Consider the following 15,356-nt stretch of genomic DNA (forward strand, 5'->3'; position numbering starts at 1 on the left):
CATTTTGAAGAAAATCTGATGAAAATTTAAGGGACTTTGTGTCCAAGTTGAGCGCTCTCTCCTTCATTGTTTGAATCTGCCTTTCAAAAAGTCATTTCGAATAGTTTATATCAAAATTACATTCCTAAAAGATTCTGGTTTGTCCTTCAAACGAAATTCAGATTATTTATAGAGAACTGTGGTAGCACATGTAGTATTTGGTGTCTGGGTTTAGCATAATGAAGGCTAATACAATATAGTGTTCCAATAAAAGTATGTCTTAATCTAATACAGCAATATTCTAAATAACAAACATCAGAAATGTTAATGAGCATTTTTTTTTTTTTTTGAGACACGGTCTCATTCTGTCACCCAGGCTGGAGTGCAGTGGCATGATCTTGGCTCAATGCAACCTCTGCCTCCTGAGTTCAAGCAGTTCTTGTGCTTCCACCTCCCATGTAGCTGGGACTACAGGCATCAGACACCATGCTTGGTGAATTTTTGGGTTTTTTTTTTTTTTTTGTAGCGACGAGGTTTCGCCATGTTATCCACGCTGGTCTTGAACTCCTGGGTTCAAGTGATCCACCCACCTTGGCCTCCAAAGTGGTGGGATTACAGGCATGAGCCACCATACCTGGCCTACATTCATTTTTTAAGTTATATAAATGTTTTGTTGCTTCAACAGAAGAACAGATGCCAGGGTGTGCTTTTTAAAAAAATTTATCTATGTAAACACATCTTAATACTAATTTGAGTCACTACTTTTATTCTTTATTATCACATTTTCCAAGTTTTGACACCCAAACTTGGCAAACATCATGTAGATTTGTACAAACATACATATACATATATACACATATTTATAGCCCCAGCTTCCTCATTAAACTGTGTGCTCAGGCTCCTGTTAAGAGGTAAAATGGTGAGAAGATAAAAATCAGGGAAAACATGAATAAATCCTGATTGACAAATCTTGTTATGAATTAAGGCAGACATTTTAAAGCAAAATCCATCACCTTACTAAAATTTCCACTAAGCTACAGCTTCAGATATTTACAAGAAAAATAAACATCTTTTAACATACTTCAATGTGGTTTAACAGCAAGCTAGCTGAGGAGTTGTATTTTGTTATTTCGGGTAACTTTTTATTAAGAAACAGTTAGTATTTCAGTGATTAAAATTTCAGGTGTTCAAAACTCAGGAAGGGTCATCATTATACTCTGAAGCAAAATTCTTCAGGTACTCATCTTTAAATAACTACCCAAATCCATCACAGTCACATTCAGGCTTTCAACTTTTAAAATCATTTAATGTTTGGTAACTGTTCCCCCCCCCACCCCACACCAATGTTAGGTAACTGAAGAGTAGATGTGATTAGTGTACTCTCAGTCTTTTGATTTTATTTTTTTCTGTAGACGCTTTCCTCTTTTGTGATAATCCAGGCCCAAGTTCCTTATTATTCTGAAGAAATGAAATAGCTTCTGGTAGACAGTAATTTTCTACATGAGGAGGTGATTCCTATAAAAGGAAAAATAAATGATTTTTTAAATGATTTCAAACATTTATATGATCTGGTAATATATATTAAAAAAAAATATATATATATGATATATATATATATGATATATATATATATCATATATATATATATCAGACCTCTCAGGGATGAGGCTAATACACTTAAAATGCATATTCATTCCTAGGTTCTAGCAAATTAAACAAAACGGACGCTGGAGGACAAAGTCTCACCTTTTATCAGAGATACATGTATAGCTCAGGTAGAGTGGGGCAAGCTCAGATCTTACAAACATTTTGTATTAGTGTTTTTAATTCCCACTTTAGAGATAAAAATGAAAAAGGTAAAATAAAACAACCAATGTCACATAACTAGCAGGCAGCAAAGCCAAAATTCATACCCTACATACCCTATCTGACTCCAAAACCCTTGCATTTTCCCCCTACAACCAACAGACAAGAAATGGATCTTTCCCCCTTATTGTGAGTGTAATAAAACTTAAATTTCTAGCAAGACGGCAGACTGGGCAACCTGAAAATGAATCACCACAAAATACCAAGTAAGTGCCTTTTGATTCAGTTCTTCCATGGATAACAACTACAAATTCTGACCAAAATATATTAAAAGCAACCACAGACCCTGGAGAATAAATAAATCAAGCAAATAGGGGGTCTGGGGGTGCAAATGCAGTGTATGAAGTACACTGTCTACTAAATAACACAATACTCTTTGGAGGAGCAAAAGAACAGAACAGAATCTAGAGTTTCTTTTTTGGGGGGAGATGGGGGTCACACTATTTTGCCCAGGCTGGTCTCAAACTCCTGAGCTGAAGCAATCCTCCTGTCTCAGCCTCCTGAGTATCTAGGACTACAGGTATACCACCATGCCAGACTTGAATCTACAGTTTTCTACAACTTATTCATGATGTCCAGAATATATCCAAAATTACTCCACATATAAAGAAGCAAAACATGACCCATTTCTTAAGAAAAAATCAGAATCATTTAAATAAACAGAAATACTTCGGTATAAACGTAACAAAACATACATAGGATTATATGCTGAAAATTACAATGCTCATGAAAAATTTAAAGACCACCTAAATTAATAAAGATATTCTATGTTCATGGAATAGAAGACTCAATGTGGTAAAGATGCTGATTCAAAATGATCTGTAAGTTTAATGAGATTCCTATCAAAATTCCAATAAGGTTCTTTTTATAGACATGAATAAGCTTATTTAAAAACTTATATAAAAAGATACTGGCAAAAAAAAAAAAAAAAGCTGCTGAAATAGCTAAAACAGTCTGGGAAGGAATAAAGTGGAAGGAATCACCTGCTGATACTGGAGTTTACTTTATAATAGGTATAGTCATCAAGACAGGGAAGTACTACAAGAGGGAAAGAGACACATGGATCAATGGAACTGAAAAAAAGAACCCAGAAACCCACACAAATAAATACACCTAAATGAACTTTTTTTTTCTCTTGCTCTTGTTGCCCAGGCTGCAACCTCTGTCTCCTGGGTTCAAGCAATTCTCCTGCCTCAGCCTCTTGAGTAGCTGGGACTACGGGTATACACCACCACAGCTGGCTAATTTTGTATTTTTTGAGATGGAGTCTCACTCTGTTGCCCAGACTGAAGTGTAGTGGTGCGATCTTGGCTCACTGCAGCCTCCACCTCCCAAGTAGCTGGGATTATAGGTGTGCACCACCACACCCAGCTAATTTTTATATTTTTAGTAGAGATGGGGTTTCACCATATTGGCCAGGGTGGTCTCAAACTCCTGACCTCAGGTGATCTGCCTGCCTCGGTCTTCTAAAGTGCTGGGATTACAGGCATGAGCCACCGTACGCAGCCTCATAAAATAATTTGTAATCTACATATAAACACTCCTCCCTCCAAAAGGTAAATATCTTTGCTTTAGAAGGCCAATGGATATAATTCTAAAAATATTAAATTAACACAAAAAAAGGCAAGAAAGAAAAGGAAGAACAAGGACAAAGAGCAAACAGAAAACAAACAGCCAAAATACCCATCACTAAATCCACTCATATCAATAATTACATGATGGACTAAACACTCCAAAGAATAAAAGAGCAAGGCCCAACTACATCCTGTCTATAACAAAGCCATCTTACATATAAGACACAAACAAGTTTAAAATTAAAAACCGTGAAAAGAGTTATCATGGCACAGAGCAAACAGATAAAGGCTCTATTAACCTCAGGCAATGTACATTCAAGACAAAGTAGGCCCAGAGACACATGTTATAACAAAGAATATGTGCGAATCACAAAAATTATATGAGTAAACAACTAGCAACAAAGTTTGAAATAAATGGGGTAAAAGCTGACAGAGTTCAAGAGAAAAAACAGACAATTCCACAATCACCTGGAGATTTTAGTATCAGTAATTGATATAACTAAACAAACAAAAAAACACACAGAAAATCTGATCAACATTATCAACCACATTGACCTATTTGATATTTTCAGAACACCATATCCAACAACTGCAGAACATAAAATCTTTCACATACATGGTATGTTCATTAAGATAGATGAAGGGGTGATAAAACAAGTCTTGATAACTTTAAAAGAATTAAAATCAGAGTACATTCTGTGATTACAATGGAATTCAACGAGCAATCACAAATAAAAAAGATAGAAAAAAATCCTCTTATATTTGGGAACTAAACAACAGACTCCTAAATAAGCCAGTTATAAATGAAAACAAGTTACCAACATCAGGAATAAACTTATTTATTTTTTTGAGACAGAGTCTTGCTCTTTTACCCAGGCTGGAGTGCAGTGGCATGATCTCAGCTCACTGCAACCTCTGCCTCCCAGGCTCAAGTGATTCTCCTGCCTCAGCCTCCCTAGTAGCTGGGATTACAGGCACATACCACCACACCCAGCTAATTTTTTTTTGTATTTTTAGTAGAGATGGGGTTTCACTATGTTGGCCAGGCTGGTCTCAAATTCCTGACCTCAAGTGATCCACCTGCCTCAGCCTCCCAAAGTGCTGAGATTACAGGCCTGAGCCACCAAGTATGGCCAGGAATAAACTTATTACAATTAAAGGGTAATAAGATTATTATGAAGAAGTTTATGCCAACAAGTTTGACAAGATTAAATAGATATATTATTTGAGAATACCAGTTATTAAAAACTGACATATGATGAAACAAAAAATAGGAAAAGCTCTGTATCTAGTAAAGAAAGTTTGTTACAAAAACCATATATAAAGAAAACTCCAGGCTGGGCAATCACGCCTATAATCCTAGGACTTTGGGAGGCTGAGGGGATCGCTTGAGCACAGCATGCTGAAACCCCATCTCTACCAAAAATACAAAACTTAGCCGGGAGTGGTGGTGTACATTTGTAGTCCAAGCTACCTGGGAGGCTGAAGTGGGAGGATTGTTTGAGCCCAGGAGGCGGAGGCTACAGTGAGCTTAAATCATGCCATTGCACTCCAGTATGGGTGACAGAGCCAGAACATGTCTCAAAAAAAAAAAAAAAAAAAAGAAAGAAAGAAAACTCCAGATCTTCAAATATTCAAGGAAGAAACAGGCATTTTACACAAACTCTTCTAGAAAACCAAGGGAGTACTTCCTAACTTGTTTATGATGCCAGCAAAACCCTAATACCAAAATATGACAAAAACATTACAAAACATGAGAATTACATACCAATATTCCACCCTGAAAATAGATTTTAAAAATTCTTAAATAAATCTGGTAATATATACAAAGATTAATATGGCATGATCAAGTGGGATTGATACTTATGTGAAACTTAACATTTGCAAATGTATGTAATTCGCCATAGTAACAGAATGAAAGAGAAAAACCATGTAACAACTCCAACAGAAGTAGAAAAAAAACATTTAACAAAAGTTAAACGCCCAACTGACGATGAAAAATAAATCTTAGTAAACTAGAAATAAAAGGGCTCTTCCTCAATCTGGAAAATAAATCTATGAAGAACTTATAGCTGGTGAAATACTGAAAATTTTCCACTTAAGATAGGAAATAAAGACAAGGAGGCCCAATCTCACCATTTATATTCAGCAGCATACTTAAAGTCTTAGCCATAGAAGACAACAACGAGAAATAAAAGGCTTAAGAAAGGAAAAATCTACAAATCTCTTTGTAGATAAAATGAATGCTATGTAGGAAGGCCTAAGGTACTAACTGTATGAAGTAAATTTTATTACAATCATAGGGTATAAAAGACTGACAGGCCAGGCATGGTGGCTTAGGTCTGTAATCTCAGTACTTTGGGAAGCCAAGGCAGGTGGATTGCTTGCGACCAGCCTGGGCAACCTGGAGAAATTCTGTCTCTACCAAAAAAAAAAAAAAAAAATTAGTTGGGCATGGTGGCACATGCCTGTAGTACCAGCTATTGGGAGGCTGAGGTGGAAGGATCTCTTGGGCCTCGGAGGCAGAGGTTGCAGTGAGCCAAGATCGCACCTCTGCACTCCAGCCTGGGCAACAGTGTGAGACCTTGCCTCAAAAAAAAAAAAAATAATGTAACAAAAGACACGCAAGTTCTCTTACTGAAAACCACAAGATGTTGCTGAGAGAAATTAAAGAAGACCTAAATAGAGACAGTCTGTGTTTATGGAACAGAATGCGCAATACTGTAAAAACGCTAACTGTCCCCAAGTTGATCTATTGAGTCGGTGCAGTCCTAATCTTAACCACTCTAGGCCTTTTTTTGGTAGAAACTAACAAGCTCATTCTCAAGTCCATATGGAAATGCAAAGGACATGGAAGACCCAAGTAACCTTGAAAAAGACAACTAAAACTGTAGTCTTACCACTGGCTTCAAAAGTTGCTGTACAGCTACAGCGATCAAGACGCAGTAGGAAAGGCATCAACAAGTAGATAAGAAAACAGAATAGAGTTCAGAAACAGACTCACAAAAATTTGATCATTTGATTTATCAAGGTGCCAAAGCTTTTGTGGGAAAGGAAAATCTGTTCAACAAATGGTGCTAGATATCTGTATAGAGAAAAACCAACCTTAGTCCCTACCTCACGGCATAAAGAAAAAATAAATCTGTAATACATCCTAGAGCTAAACATAAAAGCTTAAAACAATAACTTTTCAGAAAAAAATATTAGAGAACACCCCCCCGCCCCGCCAAAAAAAAAAAGCCTGAAAGAAAAGTGCTCAATGTCATTAGTCATCAGGGAAATACAAATTACAAGCTACAATGTGCTCCCACTATAAACCTTCCATATGGCTAAAAATCTAATAACTGTCAACACAATGTTGGCAAAAATATAGAAAAACCGAACACTTTTACAAATTAAGTATCCCTTATCTGTAGTGCTTAGAATCAGAAGTATTTCAGATTCTGGAATATTTATATTTACTGGTTGAGCATCCCAAATCCAGAAATCAGAAATCTGAAATGCTCCAATAAGCACTTCCATTGAGCATCACATCAGTGCTCAAAAAGTTTAGGATTTTGTAATATTTCTAACTTTTGGATTTGGGATGCTCAATCTGTACATTATTGGTGGGATGGGTTAAAATGGTAAAAATCCGGGCCGGCCACAGTGGTTCAAGCCTGTAATCCCAGCACTTTGGGAGGCCGAGGCGGGTGGATCACGAGGTCAAGAGACCGAGACCATCCTGGTCAACATGGTGAAACCCCGTCTCTCCTAAAAAAATAAAAATAAAAAAAATTAGCTGGGCATGGTGGCGTGTGCCTGTAATCCCAGCTACTCAGGAGGCTGAGGCCAGAGAATTGCCTGAACCCAGGAGGCAGAGGTTGTGGTGAGCCGAGATCGCGCCATTGCACTCCAGCCTGGGTAACAAGAGTGAAACTCCGTCTCAAAAAAAAAAAAAAAGGTAAAAATCCTTTTGGCAAAAGGACTGGCAGCTTCTTTAAAAATGAAATATTTACTTATTCTATTACACAGCAACTGTATCCTATTTACCAGGAGAAATGAAAAATGTCCATTAAAAAAAGCATGTGTGGGCCGGGCGCGGTGGCTCAAGCCTGTAATCCCAGCACTTTGGGAGGCCGAGGTGGGTGGATCACGAGGTCGAGAGATCGAGACCATCCTGGTCAACATGGTGAAACCCCGTCTCTCCTAAAAAAATAAAAATAAAAAAAATTAGCTGGGCATGGTGGCACGTGCCTGTAATCCCAGCTACTCAGGAGGCTGAGGCAGGAGAATTGCCTGAACCCAGGAGGCGGAGGTTGCGGTGAGCCGAGATCACGCCATTGCACTCCAGCCTGGGTAACAAGAGCGAAACTCCGTCTCAAAAAAAAAAAAAAAAAAGCATGTGTATTTTTAGTAGCTTTACTAGTAACAGCCAAGATGACAAACAGCCCAGGGGTCCGTCAACAGGAAAATGAATAAACTATGGTATATTCAGACAAAGAAATACTACGTAGCAATAAAAAGGAATGAACTACTAGTATACACTTTAACGTCAAAGAATCTCAAAAACATCATGTTGAGTGAAAACCTTCGAAAAAATAGTGCATACTAATCAGTATGCCCTCTGTTTTATAACAGCTTCACATTTACGTTTTAGGCATTCTATGAAATCCTCAGCAGTCTCCCAACATAAGCAGCAAAAATCACAGAGCAGGTTGACCTCTGACCTCCCCTTATTTCTATACCATTCCATTTGAAATTCTTCATAGGAAGACATTTATGATTATGTGTCATGCCCTGCTGATTCCTGATAGCCTTTTGGGCGCTCTGGTGTCAGGAAGATTCTTCTTAGCCCATTCAAATTACACAACACAGGCCAATTCTGAATATGAGAGTAGTAGGCCCATCATATAGTAAATGCTTAAATTTACCACAGTTGTCTAACATAGGTATTTACCATATATGAAAGCAAACAGTCAAGAAAACTAAAGGACCTTTGATAAATGTTTCTCCTTGGACTCCTGGAATCAATTTCTGCTTTCTTTATATTCCAACATTTTTTTTTTTGAGACGGAGTTTCGCTCTTGTTACCCAGGCTGGAGTGCAATGGCGCGATCTCGGCTCACCGCAACCTCCGCCTCCTGGGTTCAGGCAATTCTCCTGCCTCAGCCTCCTGAGTAGCTGGGATTACAGGCACGCACCACCATGCCCAGCTATTTTTTTTGTATTTTTAGTAGAGACGGGGTTTCACCATGTTGACCAAGATGGTCTCGATCTCTTGACCTTGTGATCCACCCGCCTCGGCCTCCCAAAGTGCTGGGATTACAGGCTTGAGCCACCGCGCCCGGCCTATATTCCAACATTTTAAAGGGTATTTTTAAAGCCTTTAGAGGTACCTAGATTTTTATACTCTTCTCGTATTTAACTTCCAAGCTAAATGTTTACTTAATGTGTTCATTATTATAAAAAATACAAATAGAATAAAAGTGAAAGGGGTTGAATAGAGGAGAATAACAGGAGACTAACATTCTACTAATCATGAGCTGAAGGTTTTGTTGTGCAGTTACTGGTTTATGCATAGAAGCATATCTCTGGTAATGAGGTGGTCAAGGATAGAATCTCACAAACCTGCATAAGATAGTCAGCAATGTATTCTGTTCTCAAGCAGTACACATTCTGGGCAGCAGCTTCTGCTATATTAATTCCCGAGTCATCTGGTTTCAGTTTATTCAAGTCGGAAAAAAGATGTGTGGCCTCTTTAAATAAAGATACAGAATGACCAGGTAGCACCTAATGAAAAAACAAGCAGTATCACAATCTACCAGTATTCCAAGGTAGTTCAGTTGTATCATGTGTATTTAAGGATTATTTTAAAAAGTAGAGAAAATGAAGAACTGTTCATAGCAATCTTTGTTAATTACTTATGCAAAAAGGTCAGTAAATTAATTCAATACAAACCTTTGCTCCTCCTGACTGAAGAAGGCGTTTGAAGCCTGCTTCTCGAGACTGATCCACATGTAAAATAACCTTCCACCCACTAAATGCTCCCTACAATTAAAAAATAATCTGTGGTGAAATCATTTGGAAAATAACCAACAAAATAATACTGATAATGCACAATTTTATCTGTAGATTTAGTTTTATGTCAAATCTTATAAACTTCACTTTTGCTACAGTATAATTATATCTGATCAGAACACTGAAACGTGAATCCATGGTATCTGGCACATAGTAGGCCATCAAATACCTGAGGAATGAAAAACCATTTAATGATTAGGTAATATTAAAACAAAACAGCATGAATTATGTTTAATCTTGACTGGTATTTTTTTTTCTTATGATTAATCAAGGGAAGACCTTAAAGCACAGCTTTTTAGGTTAGATGAAGCCTGCATTTTACTTCTCTTAAAAATGTATGCAAACTGAAAACAAAATATTTAGGTAGGGAATAACAACTAACAAAAGCCAGTGGAATTAATCTAAAAGGGAGGGACTCATGGCTAATAAGGATTTGGAGATTGAATCAGAGACTTGGAATACCACATGAAAGATTATTTATCTCAGGGGTTCTGATAATGGTTTGGCTGTGTCCCCACTCAAAATCTCACCTTGAATTGTAATCAGAATTATAATCCCCATGTGTTGGGAGAGGGACTTTGTGGGAGGTGTTCAGATTGCTGGGGTGATCTCCCCATTGCTGTTCTCATGAGATCTGATGGTTCTATAAGGAGTTTTTCCCCACTTTGCTCTGCACTTCTCTCTCCTGCCACCATGTGAAGGACATGTTTGTTGCTTCCCCTTCCACTATGACTTTTTTTTTTTTTGAGACTGAGTTTCACTCTTGTTACCCAGGCTGGAGTGCAATGGCGCGATCTCGGCTCACCGCAACCTCCGCCTCCTGGGTTCAAGCAATTCTCCTGCCTCAGCCTCCTGAGTAGCTAGGATTACAGGCACGTGCCACCATGTCCAGCTAATTTTTTGTATTTTTAGTAGAGACGGGGTTTCACCATGTTGACCAGGATGGTCTCGATCTCTTGACCTCGTGATCCACCCGCCTCGGCCTCCCAAAGTGCTGGGATTACAGGCTTGAGCCACCGCGCCCGGCCTACAATGACTTTCAAGTTTCCTGAGGCCTCCCTAGTCACGTGGAACTGTGAGTCAAACCTCTTTTCTTTATAAACTACCGAGTCTCCAGTGTTTCTTTATAGCAGCATGAGAATGAGCTAATACAAGCAACCATGGGTCCATCTGGCAGTCTGGTCATTAGACTCCTCTCAGTAATAGCTGTATTGAGACATAATTCCCAAACCATATGGGTGATTTTGAGAAAAATGTTAAAAATAAAATATAAAGGATTACAAAAGGAAGCCATTTTATTGAAAGTTATCAAAATATTAAAAACAAATTTGTAATGTAATTATAGATATGCTTTATATTAGTATATTAAATCATATGACCTAGTGATGGGTTTAATAACTACTGTAGTTTCAAAGTAGAAGACAGTAACTAATATGGCTTCCAGTGCTTTGATGAAACCTTAGATATGTGGCCTTCTGGCCTACTGTCTGTGGTTTCATATTGTGGAAGCATTCACTGTATCCTTGGGATTATAGCTCTGTTTGCTGTGGTTGAACCAAAAGAGAAAGGATATGCAGATTTCTAAAGTTATGATTCCACAGAAGATTCTGAGATGAAGAGTGCAATTATGTTTCAGAGTACAAAGTCATTTTGGAATATAAAGAATTTCTTTGGACTGAATTATTATTTTTCTTTTTTGAGACAGAGTCTTGCTCTGTCACAAGTGGGAGTACAGTGGCACAATCGAGGCTCACTGCAACCTCTGACTCCTGAGTTTAAGCAATTCTTCTGCCTCAACCTCCCAAGTAGCTGGGACTACAGGCACACGCCACCACGTCCAGCTAATTTTTGTATTTTTAGTAGAGAGAGGTTTCACAATGTTGGCCAGGCTGGTCTCAATCTCTTGACCTTGTAATCCGCCCGCCTCGGCCTCCCAAAGTGGTGGATTACAGGCGTGAGCCACGGTGCCTGGCCTGGACTTAATTAATACATAGAAGTTTGCAATTGGCTTGTGTTCCTGAACTATAAAACATGAACATGTGGCCTAAGTAACAGTTTCTCTTGATAAATAAACAGTTAACAAATAATATAAAGTTCTGATGAACACAAACAGTATTTCAAGATGCTTACAATTATAATGCAAAACAAAAACATCTGATTTCTGTTAGTGCAGTTAAGGGTATAGTTGATAGTGTTGTGATTTGTTGCTTAGAACTTAAAGGAAGTGCTAGTTTACTCAAAGCATGATGTAGGCTGATTAAAATTAAAAAAAAAAAAAAAGGAAAGTGCTAATTTTTTTCTTTTTCTTTCTTTTTCTTTTTTTTTTTTTTGAAATGGAGTTTCGCTCTTGTTGCCCGGGCTGGAGTGCAATGGCACAATCTTAGCTCACCACAACCTCCACCTCCCTGGTTTAAGTGATTCTCTTGTCTCAGCCTCCTGAGTAACTGGGATTACAAGTATGTGCCACCATACCAGGCTAATTTTGTATTTTTAGTAGAGATGGGGTTTCACCATGTAGGCCAGGCTGGTCTTGGCCTCCAGAACTCAGGTAATCCACCTGCCTTGGCCTCTCAAAGTGCTGGGATTACAGGCGTGACCCACCTTGCCCGGCCTGGGAAGTGCTAATTTTCAATTAGAGGTTAGTAAAAATAAATAGGTATTTTTCTCCCCATGTAAAGTACATGGCCTTCCCAGAGCTGATCTACAAATTCCTTTGAGACAGTCTGTGAATTCAGGTCAAGAACACCTGACATTAGACGCTGAAAAGATTCTTAGAAAGAAATGCAATATGGGCCACATTTTACATAGATACATTATTTTTTAAAAAGACATCAAAATTATACATATATATATATATATATATATATATATATATATGTATGTATCTTAAAGTCAAACACAATTAAAAGAACCAGGAACTGAAAGTAAGCTATGCCCAAACTAAGCATATCAAAGAATAAAAGACAAGTAGAATCATTATTTCCTCAAGCACATTCTCTTGCTATTTGTATTACCTATATAATTATGCATGTTAATACCTCAACAATGCCAGATTCTTGTCTTTGCTGGATTTTTTTTCTCCATCTCATTGCTGCAAGTGCTAGTCTTCGTTGCTGTACATTGATTCCAGTCAAAACATCAAGTATGGAACTACTTCCCCATTCATAGTCTTCTTCCTAGAGAATTTGTCCAACAAACACGAGTTGCTACAGTTTGGGGAGCCACAATGCAACATACAGGGCTCCTCAAGGAGCTCAAAGTCTAATAACGGCTAAAGCTCTACATTTAATTGTTGTAAATACAGAGAATACTAAGTAAATACTGTTTTGTGAGCATGGAAGAAATGTACATTAATTTAGTTTCAGGCCAGGCGTGGTGGCTCACGCCTGTAATCCAAGCACTTTGGAGGCCAAGGTGGGTGGATCACCTGAGGTCGGGAGTTCAAAACCAGCCTGACCAACGTGGTGAAACCCCGTCTTTAAAAAATTAAATAATAATAAAAAAAATTAGTTTCAATAAGAGTCAAGTATATTTGGCTTTTAATTAGAAATCAGAAAAATATCATATACATTTTTAAGAAACAAAATGATAGCTATATCTTGGGAACTGGTAATATTCAGATGAAGAAATTTCACCTGCAGTAAGACTGACTTCATCGAAGGACAGAGTCTCAGAGGAGGTACAGGTACTGACAACTTGATTATTGGTCTATAGAAGAGATCCCTAAGGGACCCTAATAGGAAGCTCAAAAACTACATGGTGGCCAGGCACGGTGGCTCAAGCCTGTAATCCCAGCACTTTGGGAGGCCGAGGCGGGTGGATCACAAGGTTGAGAGATCCAGACCATCCTGGTCAACATGGTGAAACCCAGTCTCTACTAAAAATACAAAAAATTAGCTGGACATGGTGGCACGTGCCTGTAATCCCAGCTACTCAGGAGGCTGAGGCAGGAGAATTGCCTGAACCCAGGAGGCGGAGGTTGTGGTGAGCCGAGATCGCACCATTGCACTCCAGCCTGGGTAACAAGAGCGAAACTCCGTCTCAAAAAAACAACAACAAAAAAAAAACCAAAAAAAACTACATGGTGGGATATTACTGTGATGTCCAGTTAGGAACCAAAATACTTCAAGTAATTAGTTTAATAGGGTAGTAGTAAAGATCAAAGCTTACAATGAGATAATTCTGAAACTCTGAGTAAGAAAATTATTTCAATTAAAAACAAGACTGACATTCAAATTAAATGATTTAAAAAGTGATGAAAAGTGATGAATCTGGCTCTGTGATCTCTAGTTTTGTTGTTGTTGTTTGGTTTGGTTAAAAAAGTTGGTATACTCCAACTGGCCATATTTGGTTATTTCAATTATATGAGCAGTCAGCATATGTGATGGAATCTGAGATTTACTTTTTTTTTTTTTTTTTTTTTTTTGAGATGGAGTTTCGCTCTTGTTACCCAGGCTGGAGTGCAATGGCGCGATCTCGGCTCACCACAACCTCCGCCTCCTGGGCTCAGGCAATTCTCCTGCCTCAGCCTCCTGAGTAGCTGGGATTACAGGCATGCGCCACCATGCCCAGCTAATTTTTTGTATTTTTAGTAGAGACGGGGTTTCACCATGTTGACCAGGTTGGTCTCGATCTCTCGACCTCGTGATCCACCCACCTCGGCCTCCCAAAGTGCTGGGATTACAGGCTTGAGCCACCGCGCCCGGCCCTGAGATTTACTTTTTAAAGTAAATAAATTTGTTTATTTATTTAGAGACAGGATCCTGATTTGACCTCCCAGGCTCAAGCAATTCTCCCACTTCAGCCTCCTAGGTAGCTGGAACTACAGGTGGGAACCACCATGCCCAGCTAATTACTTTTATTTTCTGTAGAAATGGGGTCTCATTATATCGCCCAGGCTGGAGTGCAATGGTGTGATCTCAGCTCACTGCAGCCTCTGCCTCCCAGGTTCAGGTGATTTTCCTGGTTCATCCTCCTGAGTAGCTGAGATTACAGGTGCTCACCACCACCCCTGGCTAACTTTTATATTTTTAGTAGAGTCGGGGTTTCACCATGTTGGCCAGGCAGGTCTCAAATTTCTGACCTCAGGTGATTCACCCACCTTGGCCTCCCAAAGTGCTAAGATTACAGGTGTTGGCCATCATGCCAGCAGACACTTACTCTTAACGAAAAATAAACTTCCGCAAATCTGAATACACACCTGCACGAAGTGTCCAGCAGTCCTGCATGCTTCAAGGTAGGAGCGATGAAGCACCCACTTCCCAGCTGCCACAGAGCCTAAATACTTCTCATTTCGAAGTGGATGTCCCACAACAATGTGTGTACAGCTGGGATCAAAGCACTGCTTTTCTATCACCAATCCACCTTAAATAGAGAAAAACTGGTTGTACTTTATTGATTCTGAACTTCTTTCTATGAAAAATGTAATCTCAGCTATGCATAGAAATTGTCTATAAATAAAATGCCCCAAACCATATAAACCAAAAAACCTTGACTTAGAATTATTTTACTTTATATACATATGTATTAACATTTATTATAAACATTTTAAATACAAAAGTAAAACAGTAAAATGAACCCCCACACAAACACTGGCTAACTATATTCTAAAATTATCAAAATTTTGCAACCTATTTTTTTTTTTGCTTTACTACTGTATTCTGTTTTTATTTTTTTGAGACAGGGTCTCAGACTGAAGTACACTGGCACAATCTTGGCTTACCACAACCTCTGGCTCAAGTGATTCTCCTGCCTCAGCCTCCTGAGTAGCTGGGATTATAGGCACATACCAGTACAGCCTGGCTAATTTTTCTATTATTTTTTTTTTTTTCCTGAGACGGAGTTTCGCTCGTTACCCAGGCTGGAGTGCAATGGCGC

At 38.6% G+C, this 15,356-nt stretch overlaps 1 protein-coding gene across 3 annotated transcripts in view; it reads right to left on the reverse strand.

Annotated features, from left to right (window-relative positions):
• Positions 1–718: 718 nt before the first annotated feature.
• Positions 719–15,356, reverse strand: part of TOPBP1 (DNA topoisomerase II binding protein 1) — a 64,555-nt gene continuing 49,917 nt past the window's right edge. For all 3 annotated transcript variants that reach the window (XM_039480313.2, XM_039480311.2, XM_039480314.2), the window contains exons 24-28: positions 14,680–14,843; positions 12,518–12,655; positions 9,360–9,449; positions 9,030–9,191; positions 719–1,494 (exon numbers count right to left, since the gene is read on the reverse strand). In XM_039480313.2, coding sequence (XP_039336247.2) covers positions 1,351–1,494; positions 9,030–9,191; positions 9,360–9,449; positions 12,518–12,655; positions 14,680–14,843 — 698 coding nt within the window. In that variant the 3' untranslated portion in view covers positions 719–1,350. The remainder of the gene's footprint in view (positions 1,495–9,029; positions 9,192–9,359; positions 9,450–12,517; positions 12,656–14,679; positions 14,844–15,356) is intronic.

This window comes from Saimiri boliviensis, chromosome 9, assembly GCF_048565385.1.
Source record: "Saimiri boliviensis isolate mSaiBol1 chromosome 9, mSaiBol1.pri, whole genome shotgun sequence".
Lineage (NCBI taxonomy): Eukaryota > Metazoa > Chordata > Mammalia > Primates > Cebidae > Saimiri > Saimiri boliviensis.